General features: G+C 71.7%; 1 protein-coding gene across 1 annotated transcript in view; it reads left to right on the top strand.

The window, feature by feature from the left end:
* KCNH2 (potassium voltage-gated channel subfamily H member 2) overlaps positions 1-13,659 on the top strand; it is a gene marked incomplete at both ends in the record, with an annotated part of 29,063 nt that overhangs the window by 1,203 nt on the left and 14,201 nt on the right. The window contains 3 exons of the mRNA XM_082306000.1: positions 5,903-6,067; positions 6,300-6,740; positions 7,525-7,739. Of these exons, the coding sequence (XP_082162126.1) occupies positions 5,903-6,067; positions 6,300-6,740; positions 7,525-7,739 (821 nt within the window). The remainder of the gene's footprint in view (positions 1-5,902; positions 6,068-6,299; positions 6,741-7,524; positions 7,740-13,659) is intronic.

Here is a 13,659-nt window from a genome sequence, read left to right as displayed (position 1 = left end):
GGCTGGGGGTCTGTCCTGAACCACCAGCCCCGGCACCGCCGGGGGTCCGCAGCCCTCCCCAGCTGCCATGACGGCTCCCAGCAGGGTGACGGTGGCGGGGGCCACCAGTTGGGGTGCCGGGAAGCCACGTGCCATGGGGCTGGGGCCGTGGGGTGGGAGCGGCGCGCTGCGACCCGCTGCAGGGGCCGGCAGCGGGGGGTGATGTGGGGAGGAAGGATGCGGGGAGCGGCGGGGGCCGCGATTCAGGGCGGCAGGGTCTGAGTGCCGGGCAGGGGAGGGGGCAGCGGGGGGCAGCCCCCGTCCTGCCCTGCCCGTGCTCTGCTGCACGGCTTCGCTGGCGCAGGCCGACTCCTGACCCGCCGGCAGCTGCTCAGCCGGCCCCGTCCCGTGGGCCCGGCTGCCCCACGGCTGCCCCCCGGCTGGGCAGGGCGCGGGTGCTGCGGTGTGACCAGCCCTGGAGCAAGCTACCGGGGCCGGGGGGCTTGAGCCTGCGTCGGACGTCATGGTGCTGCCGTCCCGGCGAGGGTGCACGTGGGGGTCACCGGCCAGGCCGGGCACCGGGGCTGTGCTGCACCACCTGCCCTGCTCCAGCGCTGCCGGTCCCGGGGGCCCCTGCGCCGGGTGACTCTGCCGGCAGGTGGGTGCTGGGCCCCGCGGTGCCTGGGCTGGGGATGGCGCCGGCAGCCCCGCGTTGGCGGTGCCGGGGCTGCCCCACGCCGCGGCCCCGCTGGTGCCTGCGCCAGGTGTCCTGGCTCTCGTGGCAGCTGTCTCTGGCTCTCAGCACCCGGCCCCGGTTCCGGCGCGCAGAGTAAACAAAGCTGGTTCCCAGCTGCCGGCCCTGCGCCGGCTCTGCCAGCAGCCGCCACGTGGAGCTGTGCCGTCTTCGGCTCCCCGCTGCTGCCGGGCCTCTGGGAGACAGGGTGCCGGGGGCCCCGGCTGGGGCCAGGGCGGCTGCTGAGGGCTCTGGGGGGCTGAGCTGGGGCAGGGGGAGACCCCGGTCCCTGCCCTGGCCCCATCCTGCCGTTGGCCGGCTGCGGCTCTGTGGGGCCAGGAGCCGCGGCAGCGAGGCGGCCACACCTGGTGCCGGTGCACTTCGGACCCGCGCGCGGCACGTGGGGCTGGCAGGGCGCAGGCAGCATGTGGCTACTGCCTCCCGGGAGCACGGGCCACCCCGCAGCCCTGCTCTGGCGGCGCTTGCCAAGTCCTCGTTAGGGCTGTGCTAATTACCCGGCCCATCGCTTGCTGCCTGGCGTGTGCCAGCAGACGGGGCCGGGGCTCCTGGTCCTGCCTGGGGGCTTGCTGGGATCCCAGGCAGCGTCCATGGCCGGCTCCTGCCTGCCTGCTGCCTGCCTGCTGCCTGCCTGCTGCCTGCCTGCTGCCTGCCTGTGCTCCGTGTCTCTGGCCTGGCTCTGGGCAGCATCGGCGCAGGCAGGCTGAGCCGGGGGGGAGCCCGAGGTGCCGGGGCTGTGTGTGTCCCTGGGGGTGCTCTGCCCCCCCAGCCGGGCTGGGACGAGGCGCCGCATCTGCAGCCCCCCACGGGGGGACAGGCTGGGAACGGGGTCTGTGGCCCCGGGCCCCTCACCCTGGGCTCTGTCCTGTCTCCCCCTGGCTCGTGGCCCCCCCAGCCCCCCCCAGCACTAAGCTGGGGGCCGCGCTCCCAGGACAGTGCTGCGGCAGGACGCCCCAGTCCCCCCAGCTGCCCCCTGCAAGCAGTGCGGGGGCTCCCAGCACCCTGCCAGCCCCGCTGCGGCCTGGGCTCTTGGGTGCTGCTGTGGGACCCGTGGGGAGAGAGGATGGAGGGTCCGGGGGTGATGGGGGGGGTCCCCAGCCCGGGGGGGGGTCCCCAGCCCGGGGGGGGCTTCCCCTGCCTGCGGGCCAGGGGGGCACACCGGGGCGTGCGGCGGCGGCTGGTGCTGCGGCAGCGCTGCCCGCGCCGTGTCCCTGGGGAGTGCGGTGTTTCCGATGGGATATTTATAGGCAGCGGCAGCGGGTGCGTGCGGTGGCTGGGGAGCTGCTCCTTAACCCATCCCTGCCGCGGCCGGGCCCTCGCCGGGGCGGGGGGGCCGGGAGCGGGGCTCAGCGGGGACCCCGCTGCCCTCGCCCGTGGGGCGGGGGAGCGGGGAGGAGCAGCGCTGGAGGCAGCGGGACCCCCCAGCAGCGTCCGACCCCTGGGATGTGGGGTTTTCCCATACCCACCCATCTGCCCCGCGTCCGGGGGGCTGTTGCGGTGGGTCCTGGCTGCTGGTGCTGCCGGGGCTGCGGTGGTGCCGCTTGCAGGCGTCCCCTCTCCCCACCGGGCACAGCTCTGTGCCGGCAGCGTGCTGCAGCGCCGGTGCCGCCGGCCACCCGAGGGGATGGGTCCTGAGGGGTCCCGCCCGCTGCGCCGTGCCAGGGGACCCCAGCACCCAGATCCCCAGCTGCCGCGGGGCAGGGACCCCACTGCCGCCGGCTCTGGCCCTGCAGCTGGGCCCTGCCGGCCCCGGTGTGGCTGCCATCGCTCGTGCCGTCGGCGTCCTCGCGGTCATGCTGCAGCGCTGAGCCCCGCTCCTCCGCCCCAGCAGCCCCCCACCACCGAGCCCCGGCCGTGGCACCCCACCGGCCTGTCCCGGCACGGCCCTGGGCTGCAGTGGAGCCGTGTGCGGCAGTGCTGTGCCGCGGGAGCCAGCTGGGCCCCGCCGCGTCGCCAGCTGCTGCTGCAGCCATTAGTTTTGAGCGACGTTGTTTATACAGCCCCGGCGCTGCCGGGGACGCCGGAAGGTCGCGGCAGCCGTGGGGGAGCTGCGTCCCCGCAGGGACGGCCTTGGGCTCGCCAGGGCAGCCGCTGCGGTGCGGCAAGGCGTCCACGGCAGGGAGGGGGCCGGAGCCCGGCTGTGCCTGGGCAGAGACCCCCCAACACCGCCGATGGCCTTTGGGGTTACCCGGGGCCAGGTCCGGCTGCTGCAGTGCATGTCCCTGGCTGTCGGCACGGGCCGGGAGCCGGGCGGAGGGTGCGAAGGACACAGATCGGGCCCCCAGTCCCTGCCTGCCCGGCAGGAGCTGGCACACCTGGGTGCAAGTGGTCCCCCTGGGCCAGCGGGGCTTCCCCGGCCTGGCCAAGCCCCACCGTGGGCACCATGCCGGCACCGTGCTGGCAGCCGCGGGCCGTGAGGGCTGGCGAGGAGCATCAGGACACGTCAGCTCCCGCCGGGGCTGCCCGGCCAAGGTTGCGCCCTCGCTGCAGCGCAGGAGCCAGGCTGGACGCCGGCGGTCTCGGCCCTGCAGGGGCGGTGGGCAGTGTGCCAGCGCCGGCATGGCGTGTCCCGGGGGGGTCCCGCGGGGACCCCGCGCCGGGGGCAGTGCGGGACGGGGATCCTGGTGGGATTTGCGTGGCAGCGGTGACATTTCTGGGGTGCCCGAGCCCGGCTGGGTCGCAGCACCGGGGTGCGGAGCCGGGGGGTCCTCACGGCGCGGCGGGGGCTGCGCAGCCGGGTGGGCGCAGCAGGGAGGGGGTGCCCGGTGCCGTGGGGTGCCCGGTGCGGTACGGAGCGCGCAGCGGGGGGAGGGGGGGCGCACGCCGCAGGGTGAGCGCATGGTGTGGGGGTGCGGTGCGCAGCGCGGGGGTTCAGGGTGCGGGGGTGCGCGGCGCAGGGCGCAGTGCGCGGCACCGCCTGCGGTGCGCGGGGTGCGCGGTGTGGGAGCGCGCGGCGCAGGGCGCGCGGCGGGGTGCGGGGCGGGTGCGCGGTGCGGTGTGGGCTGCTGGGCTGGGGTGTGCGGGGAGGAACAGGGAGAGGGGGGGTGGATGGATTTGGGGCGCAGCCCCCTCCCTCCCTCCCTCCCCATGGGGCGCATTCAGTGCCTGTCCCAGTTTGTGCAGCCTCTAGTGCAGGGGGGACAAACTTGGGGGGGGGGCAGAGCCGGGGGGGGGGGGGGAACAGGGTGTGGGGGGGACGTGTGTGAGGCAGGGGGATGCTGGGGGATGCTGGGGGAGGGACTGGGGGACACTGGGGGATGCTGGTGGGGACTGGGGGATGCTGGGGGACGCTGGGGGGGCGGGGGGCTCAGCGCAGCCCCCGCCTCTCCCCCAGGCCGGTAACGCACTGCGGGTGCGGGGAGTCCCAGTGTTTGGGTGCCCTGAGCCCTGCACCCCACCACGGCGTCCCCCACCCCCGCTGTACCCCAAAACGGTCCTGCCCCCGCAGCTCCCCCCGGCCCCACGCCCCATTGCCAGCCCCACGGGTGACAGCCCGGTGGTGGCGGGGGGTGGCCGGGGCCGGGGCTGGCCGGTGGCCGCGGAGGCTGGACCGGGCCCCCGGGGTGCGTGGCGTGGCGTGGCGTGGCGTGGCCGTCCCACGGCGCCGGCAGCTGCTGCCCACAGCCATATTTAGGCATAAAGCCGGCGCAGCGGTGGCGGTGCCAAGGGCCGCAGCCCCTGAGCTCGGCGGCGGGGCCGGGGGGGCGGCTGGGGGGGGCCGCGCAGCTGGGGGGTCCCCTCCGTCACCCGGGGTGGCCGAGGCCACGGCCGGGCCCGGGGTCCCCCTGCACCCCCCGGCCCGTGTGGGGCGGGGGTCTGCGTGCCTGCAGCCCCCGGGGCGTGCGTGCCGGGGGCCCGGGGGCCCTGGGACCCTGACCCCTGCCCAGAGGCCCCGCCGGCAGCAAGGTGAGGTCCGCGTCAGCCCGGCACGGGGGGTCCCGCCGCAGCCCCTGCCCCAGGGCCGGACCCCGGCGGGCAGCGGGATGGGGCAGCGGCGGGCGGGAGGGCCGGGGGCTGGCGCTGGCGCGTGTCCCGGCAGCCCGGGGGGATCAGGGGGATTAGGATTTCCTGCGGGAGCCGGGTGCCGGGTGGGCGAGGATGAAGCAAAGCTGCCGGCAGCGCGGGGTGGCCATGTGTCGGTGCCGCTAATCCCCCCACGGTGGGCAGCCGGGCCGGGGACCCCACCATGGCCTGTGCCGTGCCGTGCCGTGCCGCGCCGTGCTGTTCCGTGCCGTGCCATGCCGCGCTGTGTCGTGCCGCACGCCTCCTGCGCTGCTGGCCCCCTGCCCACAGCCCCACGTGCGGGCAGGGATTCCCCGTGCGGGGCTGGGGCCGGTGCCGGTGCCAGCTGGCGGCCGCCGTGCCGAGCTCCCCGGCGCAGAATGCCGGGCCCGCTGCCAGCGGGGGGGACGCCGTGCGGGGGTGCAGCGGGGGCCGCGGCTCGGGGGAGCGGCATGGGGACCATCCAGCGCCCCAGCATCACACGCTTGTCCTCCCCGTTCCGCTGCGCCGTTGCGGGTGCCGGGGAGGGGCCGGGGATGCCGCGTGGCGGGGGACTGCGCAGACCCCCCAGCAGCCTCCGGTGTGGATGGGGACCCCCACGGGGTGCGGGGCGCTGCTCCAGCCAGCCCCACGGCAGGGTGCTGGGGGGTGCAGGATGCTGCCCCATCCCCGTGCAGGAGAGGTTGCCCTGGGCTGCCCCAGCCCCCCCAGCTCCCAGCTGCGGCAGCGGGATTAACACTGCAGCTGTTAACGAGTCCTGAGCAGCTTAAGGCCGGCCCGGCACCCCGACTGCCCCCAGCGCTGCCCCCCCCCCGCGGCCCCCCCGCTCCCTGGGGCGCTTTGGGGGACGCTAGGGAAGCGGGGCCCCTCTCGTGCCTCAGTTTCCCCGTGACGCAGCTGCAGCAGGGCTGGCACCCTCCTAAGTCAGCAAATTCCTGACCCCCAGGCAGGGGGCAGCAGGGGGTGCCCAGCAGGGATGGGGGGCAGGAGGGGGTGCCCAGCGGGAACGGGGGGCAGCAGGGGGTGCCCAGCGGGGATGGGGGGCGGGAGGGGGTGCCCAGCAGGGGCGGGGGGCAGGAGGGGGTGCCCAGCAGGGGTGGGGGGCAGGAGGGGGTGCCCAGCGGGGACGGGGGGCCCGTGCCACCACGGTGCTGAGCGCCCCCTCCGCAGGCAGCTGCTTCCTGTGCCTGGTGGATGTGGTGCCGGTGAAGAACGAGGATGGGGCCGTCATCATGTTCATCCTGAACTTCGAGGTGGTGATGGAGAAGGAGCGCCCGGGCTCGCCCGACAAGGACACCAACCACTGGGTCACCCCCGCCAACTGGTTCCCCGCAGGTAGGGCTGGCGCCGGGGCACGGCTGGGGGTCCTGTGTCGGCACCACTGTGCCGGGCACAGCGCTGGGGCTGCTGGGACCCCTGCTCCTGCAGACCCCGCGTCCCGGGTGCTGGGCCCTGCCGAAAGCACCGTGGTGAGGGCAGTGGGTGCCGCAGCTGCCGGCGGGCAGCGCCCACGGGATGGGTTTGGTGAGCGGCCCCCGACCCCAGCTCTGCCCCCTCCTCCATCCAGGGCGCAGCAAGTCCTTCAGGCTGAAGCTGCCGGCGCTGCTGGCGCTGGCGGGCAGCAAGCAGTCGCTGCCGCAGGAGCCGCCCGACGCCGTCGTCGTGGACTTCTCCAAGCAGAGCAGCGAGTCCGGCCCCGAGGAGGCCACGTCCTCGCTGGAGCCCAGCTGCGCAGGGGGGGCCCAGCCCGAGGACGAGGCGGCGTTGATGGGGGACGGGCCCCCCGAGCCGCCCGTCACCCACTCCTCGCCACGCGCCGACCGCCTGGCCCTGCACGCCGCTTTCTCCAACTGCAGCCTGGCGCGGAGCCGCTCCCGCGAGAGCGTCCACAGCGTGCGCCGCGCCTCCTCCGTCGACGACATCGAGACCATGAAGGGCGAGGGTGACAAGCGCTGCCACAACCGCCACGCCAGCACCAGCGCCAGCATGCACCGTGGCTCCAGCACCGGTATGGCGCTGCCGGCGCACCGCGGGTTTTGCACGCACCGGTGCCGGCACCCGCAGCTTCTCGCCCCCGGCGCAGCGTGCGGCCGCGGGGTGAAGTCATTAGTGCTGGCAGCTCGTTAGGGCCGGGGCCGTCTCCTGGCGCGCAGGTCGCCGGGGAGCTGTCAGCCGCAGCCGGAGGGAGCTGCCTGCCGCTCGGCAGCGGCGCCGGCACGGGGCCGCGGTGGCACCCATCACTGTCAGGCTCCTCATCGCTGTAATGCTCTGCGCTGCCAGCGGCTCCGGTGCCTGGTGGGGCCCCCCCTCGCCCAGCGTGGGGGGGCTGGGGAGCCCTGAGCCCCCGCGTGGCACCGAGCCCCCCATGCCTGGCAGGGAGCCCACGGCTGCCCCGGTGCGCACCCCCTGCCCGGCCGCACTGCATGGGCCTGGGGGGTCACACCCCCCCCCCCAGCCCATCCCATGTGGGGGGCTCACACCCCCCCAGCCAGTCCCGCAGCCCCCAGCCCCCTGGCAGCCCCCAGCCCCCCCGCCACGGCCCCCAGCCGCTTGGCAGCCCCGGAGCGGGCAGCAATCGCCTCGGTGACCCCGACCCTGCCAAGTGCAGTAGGGAAGGGGAAAATAATTACATTAACGGTAAACGATGGCAAGCTGTGGGGTGGCGGTCCTGCAGCACCCGGCTGGGGGCCCCCCTGCCCCGGGGCTCCCCGCTCCCCTCGCCTGCCGTGGGACCCCCACCTTGGGGGACAGCGGGGCCGTGGGCCCCCCGTGGTGACGGTCCCCCTGCCCAGGGGCCATGAACAACGTCCGGAGCGCCCTGCTGAACTCCACCTCCGACTCGGACCTGATGCGCTACCGGGCCATCAGCAAGATCCCCCAGATCACCCTCAACTTCGTGGACTTCAAGGCGGATGCCTTCCTGGCCGCGCCGCCCGGCGAGAAGGAGATCATCGCCCCCACCAAGCTGAAGGACCGCACCCACAATGTCACCGAGAAGGTCACCCAGGTGAGCCCGCGGGCGCCCGCCACGCCGCTGGCCGGTGGAGGTGGCTGGGTGGTGCCGGAGGTGGCCGGGCGGTGCTCGGGGCATGGCCAGAGCCCAGAGGATGCTCTGCACGGCACACGGCTGCCAGAGCTCGCAGGGCGGTGCTGGAGCGTGCAGGGCGATGCTGGAGCATGCAGGGCGATGCTGGAGCGTGCAGGGCGGTGCTGGAGCGTGCAGGATGATGCTGGAATGTGCAGGGCGGTGCTGGAGCTCGCAGGGCGATGCTTGGAGCTCGCAGGGCGATGCTGGAGCGTGCAGGGAGGTGCTGGAGCTCATGGGATGATGCTGGAGCATGCAGGGAGGTGCCAGAGCTCACAGGATGATGCCAGAGCTTGCAGGGAGGTGCTGGATGCTGGAGCATGCAGGATGCTGGAGCATGCAGGATGCTGGAGCTCGCAGGATGATGCTTGGAGCTCTCAGGGCAATGCTGGAGCTCGCAGTGTGGTGCTGGAGCATGCAGGGAGGTGCTGGAGCTCATGGGATGGTGCTTGGAGCTCGCAGGATGGTGCTTAGAGCTCGCAGGTGATGCTGGAGCTCGCAGGTGATGCTGGAGCTTGCAGGGCGATGCTGGAGCTCGCAGGGAGGTGCTTGGAGCTCGCAGGGCGATGCTGGAGCTCACAGGATGGTGCTTGGAGCTCGCAGGGTGATGCTGGAGCTCACAGGGCGATGCTGGAGCTCACAGGATGGTGCTTGGAGCTCACAGGATGGTGCTTGGAGCTCGCAGGGTGATGCTGGAGCTCGCAGGGCGATGCTGGAGCTCACAGGGCGGTGCTGGAGCTCACAGGATGGTGCTGGAGCTCACAGGGCGATGCTGTGAGGTGCTGGGGGCTGGAGGAGGGAGCTGGGGGCACGGCTGGGGGCTGCAGGGGCCGGCTCGAGCAAGGCACGCCGGGGCGGGTGTGAGGCGCGGGCTGTCGCTGGCTGTGCCGGGTGGCCGTTGTCCCCCACCCTCTGGGATGGGGAGGGTCCCCGTCCCTCCCCTCGGGGGGATCGGCTGGGTGGTCCCAGCCGTGGTGCTCCCTGTGCCGGGGTGTGGGGATGGGTGCTGTGGTGCGGTGGCCCGTGGCTGGGATGGACCCCGCGTGGCACGTAGGGTCCCCGGGGGGTTCCCAGCGGGAAGCACGGGGCAGGCACGCCCCAGACTGGGTCACCCCTCGGCCCTGGCTCCGTCCCAGCGTGGGCGCAAGCCCTGGCGTCGCAGCAGGCTGCCCCATGCCGCCGGCTCGCTGTGGCTCGCCACAGCGTGCCCAGGGTGCCAGGGGGCTGGCGGTGGCGGCTAATCCTTGGCACGTTGTGTAACTGCCATCTGGCTACGGGAAGCAGGCGGCGGCTGCTGCTTAATTACACCCTGATTCCGGCTCCCGCTAATGAACTGAAAGCTGTCGGGGGCCGGTGGGCTCCTGGGAGTCCCATCCGTCCCCGCCGGGAGGGCTGCTCCGGGAGCTTGGGGACAAGGCAGAGGGGGGACCCCTCTCCCCGTCCCCTCTGCCTTGTCCCCAAGCCCCCTGGGACAGCCCCGTGCCGTCACCTCTCGCTGGGGACCCCGGCAGCTGGCGGGGGCTGGAGCTGCCCAGGTGCATTTGCCTGCGCTCCCGGTCCCCCAGCAGCCCCGGCCCCCCCGGCCCCTGCCCCGCGTCTGCGCCCACACGTGAGGGGGTCCCCAGTTGGGACCCCCCGCTCCCACGGGGACCTCCCGGCCCTGCTGCCAGGGCTCCTCTCCCGGGAGCGCTGGCGTGGGCACCCAGCCCCGCTCCCCTCGCCGGGTGCCAGAGCAGCCGTGGGACCCTCTGCGGGGTGGGGGACCCCGGCCCCGCGAGCACAGGGCCGGGCCCCCCCAAACCCTCTCCCCACCCCTTGCAACGCGCCGGCCGCCCTTCCCCATTCCTCTCCAGCGCGCTAACGAGCAAAGCATCCTGATTGCCTTTGCTGGGTAATTAATTCCGATGCTGTTGCGGCTGCTGCTGTGCGGGCAGGCAGCTGCCTGCACCAAGCCTTGGTCATTGCCTCCTGCTCATAACCGCCATCGCCGCAGGGCGCCCGGCAGACGGGGGGACGTGGCTGCCATTGCAGGGCTGGCCCTGCCCCGTGGCGCCGGGGCGGGGGGCTCGGCCCTGCCCTGGCCACGCTGGGCTCCCTGGGGTGGGAGCACCCATCGCCTCCCCGGGACAGGACGGGGGTCCCCACCGAGGCACCCGCTGCCCGGCACGTGGCTGGGCCGGGGCAGAGCTGGGGGATGCTGGGTGCCGGCGTGGTGGACCGTGTGCCGGCGCGGCACAGAGAGCGGGCGGGCGTGAGCGGCCGTCGGGTGATGTGGGGATGTCCGCCACGCTCAAGACCCTGCGAGTGGGTTGTGGGGCAGCCCGGGCTCAGGCGCGGTGAGCCACCGGGCCGGCGGCGCTGGGGGGGGCTGGGGCTTCCAGGCAGCGGCACCGTGAATCATCCGCAGTGACGGCAGCCAAAGGAGCCCGCGCGCCGCCCGCTCCTGCAGCGCCGTCAAGGTCACCGCGCTCTCGGGCCGGCCCCAGCCGACCACGCTGTGCCTGTCGCGGAGGAGCACAAAGGAAAATCAGGCAGGTGATGGGACCCAAAATAAGATTTATTCTCATCCAAAGCGTTGGGCACTCGGAGGCGCGTTAGCAAAGCGCAGGTTCAGGACGCCAACGGGAATTAACACGGCCCAGCCGAGTCAAGGGCTCTTGAGGTTCGGAGCGGTGACCCCAGACGCGCAGTCGCTCGCCCGCCGGGGCGAGGGCTCTCGGCCTGGAGGCGTCACCTCCGGCGGCACCGCGACCCCAGGGGAGAGTCCCCGGCCGCGGGGGACCGCGGGGGACCGCGGCCGTGCCAAGGCGCGAGGGCACAAAAAATACAGGTGTGAAAAGTAAGGTCACGAAAAGAACCGGCGGCAGCTCTGTTTCAACGGTCGGGCGGCCCGTGACCGCAGTCACGATGCGACTGGTGTCCTTGCCGTGGCGGCAGTCGCCTCCCGCCCCCGAAGGTCAAAGGCAGCGCAGTCTGGGTGAGCTTAATGCCCGTCGCGGCCGTCGTTCCTCAGTCGTCGTAAGGCGGATTGGGGCATCCGGCACACGGCCGGGTTTTGGGGGGCAAGCCCCACCGCTGGCACAGACCTCGCTACTGCGCGCTTAATACAGCTTGTCACGCTACCGACCGCGACAAGGTCGGTAAACAAGGCCGAGGCTGGCGCGTGTAGGCCTGGTTCTAGCACGGCCTGCCGGCTTCGCACCGGGGCGGTTCCTGACCCAAAGAGCGATTCCGTCCACCGTCCGAGTCCTTTTATCCCATCTTTCCATCCACCTCGTACGCGTCTCGGAGAACGGTCCCGCCGTTTACGCGGCGTGGCTCCTTCTCGATAGACGGGACAGAGCAGGCACAGCAAGAGTGCAGGCTAATGGAGGAGCAGCAGGGTGCCGTCGGGAGTGCGGGCGTCAGAACATGCCCACGCTGAGTCAGGAGCGCGGTGACAGCACGAGTTTTGCACGATCCCGTTTTACAACCCATTGGGGTGCGTCCTTCGCCGTCCCCGTAACGTCGAGCCCCTCCGTGTCACCTCCCGGACCCTCTAACACAGCGGGTCTTGAGGGACTGGTGTCACCGCCCAGGCAACCTTGGATTGAAGCCGCTGGGTCGGAGGCCGTAGCCGTAATAAGGACATTTTATCGATGTCTGTGCGTCCAATTTCTGCTTGACAATCCCATAACGGGGACCGTCCTGGTGGGGTGTCCTCGCCGTGCTTCCGTCCCAGCCAGGGCCGTAAGCGTTCCCTAAACACCCGGTGCTGGTGTGCTGGTGGCACGCCTTGGGGCGATCGCTGCGGGCCCCCCCGGGGCGGGTGATACACCACGAAGCGTTCAATGGTTCCGTCTGTCGTAGAGAGGTCATCGGCGTACGGGGCTTCACCCGTGGTAGCCCCCCGTGGAGCCGGGTGCCGTCTGGGCTTTCCCACCGTTGGCGTAAGTACAATTTGTACTCCGGAGCGATGTGACCCTAAACCCCAAATTACGGCAGCCTGAGAGTGCAATTGGTATTATTTTCCCGAGGTAGCTCTAAAACTAATAAAATGTAAGGTCTTGCGCAAGAGTTGGCAAAGGATCTTGGGTGGGCACACCGTTTCCCAGGTTAAGTTCATCACTCGGGCGAATCCCGCTCTCGTTTGCGCCGCGACGTTGTCGTTCAGGCCTGGATCTGCTGTGAGGCCCGGCGTTGCTCCGCTCGTCCGGAGGACGGTGGCTGCCCGCCCCGCTGTTTCCCGGGAGAGAACGGAAAGACAGCGAACCTCGGCGATGGAGTATAGCCGGGAGAAAGTCGGGAATTATCCATCGAGCACTGATACGGTGGGTCTGCCCGCTCCCATCCCGGGCTTCCCGTGCACGTAAGCCTCTGGGTTTTGCCAATGCCATCGGTGCCACACCGATGGAGGGCAATTTTGCCGTAACGGGTTGTCCCACATACGTCCTCAGCGGGAACTCGGCCTTTCGATCGTCAGGTACGGGGGCATCGCCCGTCAGTGACCCCGTCGGACAAAACGCTCGAGTTTTTGGGCTCCCGTAACTTCCCCAGCGGTGATTAAGGATGAAGACCGCTTGCGGCAACCGTACATCCCCGTTGTGGCGTGAGACGTCAGCGCGTCTCTGAAGCAAACCGTTGGTTCGTTCAGCTGCGCCGCTGGCCGGCGGATGGACGGTGCGTGGAGCGCCCGCTTGATGCCTTCCCCTCGTGCCCGGTCCTGCACCGCTGTGGCCGTAAAATGCCACCCGTTATCGCTGCGGATGTGCTCGGGAATGGGTAAAACCCCAAACCACTCTCGCCGCGCTTGGACCGTCCGCTCTCCGGTGGCAGTGCCGACAGCTGTAGCCGCCGACAGTCCCGATGCCACCTCTGCTCCTACTGAAATGCATCTCTTCCCGTGGGATGGCCTCACGGGCCCAGCAGTCAGTCTGCCAGGTGCTCCCAAGCGCCTTGCCTCATGTGCTGGGCCGGAGCTCGATTCGGGCGGTCAGCCTTGAACCTTATTCGGCATCGTGGGCAAGCGGTGAGGATTGCCTCGCAGGTTTTCGTAGCCGCTGGCCAGCCCCGAGATCGGCATTCGGAACAGAGACCTGCAGCCGCTCAGCTGGTCGATCCCAATCGTCCTTGTCACTGGCGACCGCCCCGATGCGAGCGGGACGGTCTGCTTGGCGGTTCCCTTCTGCAGCGGGGCTCCGTCCCGCGCGTGGCCCTTTGCCCATCCCGCCTCCACGGGTCGGGATCTCCCCGTCGCCCGGAGAATTGCCAGCCCTCTGCTCTCCACACCTTCCCGTGGCCCCCTTCCCGTTCCCCAGATCCCTGTGGACGTACCCATGCCGTAGCGCCCTCGGAGGTCGCGTAGGACTCGGCGTAAATGCCGGGAGCGCCGTTTTCTGCGGCCAGCAGGAGAGCCCGCGGTTCTCCCACTTGAGCGCTGCCTTCGCCCTCTTTGACCGTCTTCCCCGTGCCAATTTCTAACGCCGCTGCCTTCTATTGCCACCTGCATCCCCGTCAGGGAACCAAACTCCCTGCAGGTCTGAGTTCGCCACGAACTCGGGCGCTTCCTTAATTGGAGAGGGCTTACAGGGTTGACCTGACCAGGTTGGGTCTGGATTTACGGGTTGTTGCCGCTGGGAGGTCTTGGTCGGACCGTCTTCCCATGGAAGCGATTGGCTGACCCCTTCTCGGTGTGCGCACCGTTGCCGAACCGTGGCCTTTTGGGCCGCTCCCTCGGGAGGGGGCGATCCGTCAAGGATGGAGTTTAGGAGGGGAAAAGGGCCCCGTGCTATGGCATCTTGTAGGGCGCACGGCTTCTCGGCCTCTTTAACCGCTCTAGCGAGGGAAAGGACCCTCTTTCCCG

Source organism: Platalea leucorodia (genome assembly GCF_965183815.1).
Source record: "Platalea leucorodia genome assembly, chromosome: 1".
NCBI lineage: Eukaryota > Metazoa > Chordata > Aves > Pelecaniformes > Threskiornithidae > Platalea > Platalea leucorodia.
The sequence above is the reverse complement of the archived record's forward strand: the minus strand, read 5'-3'. Positions and strand labels throughout refer to the sequence as shown.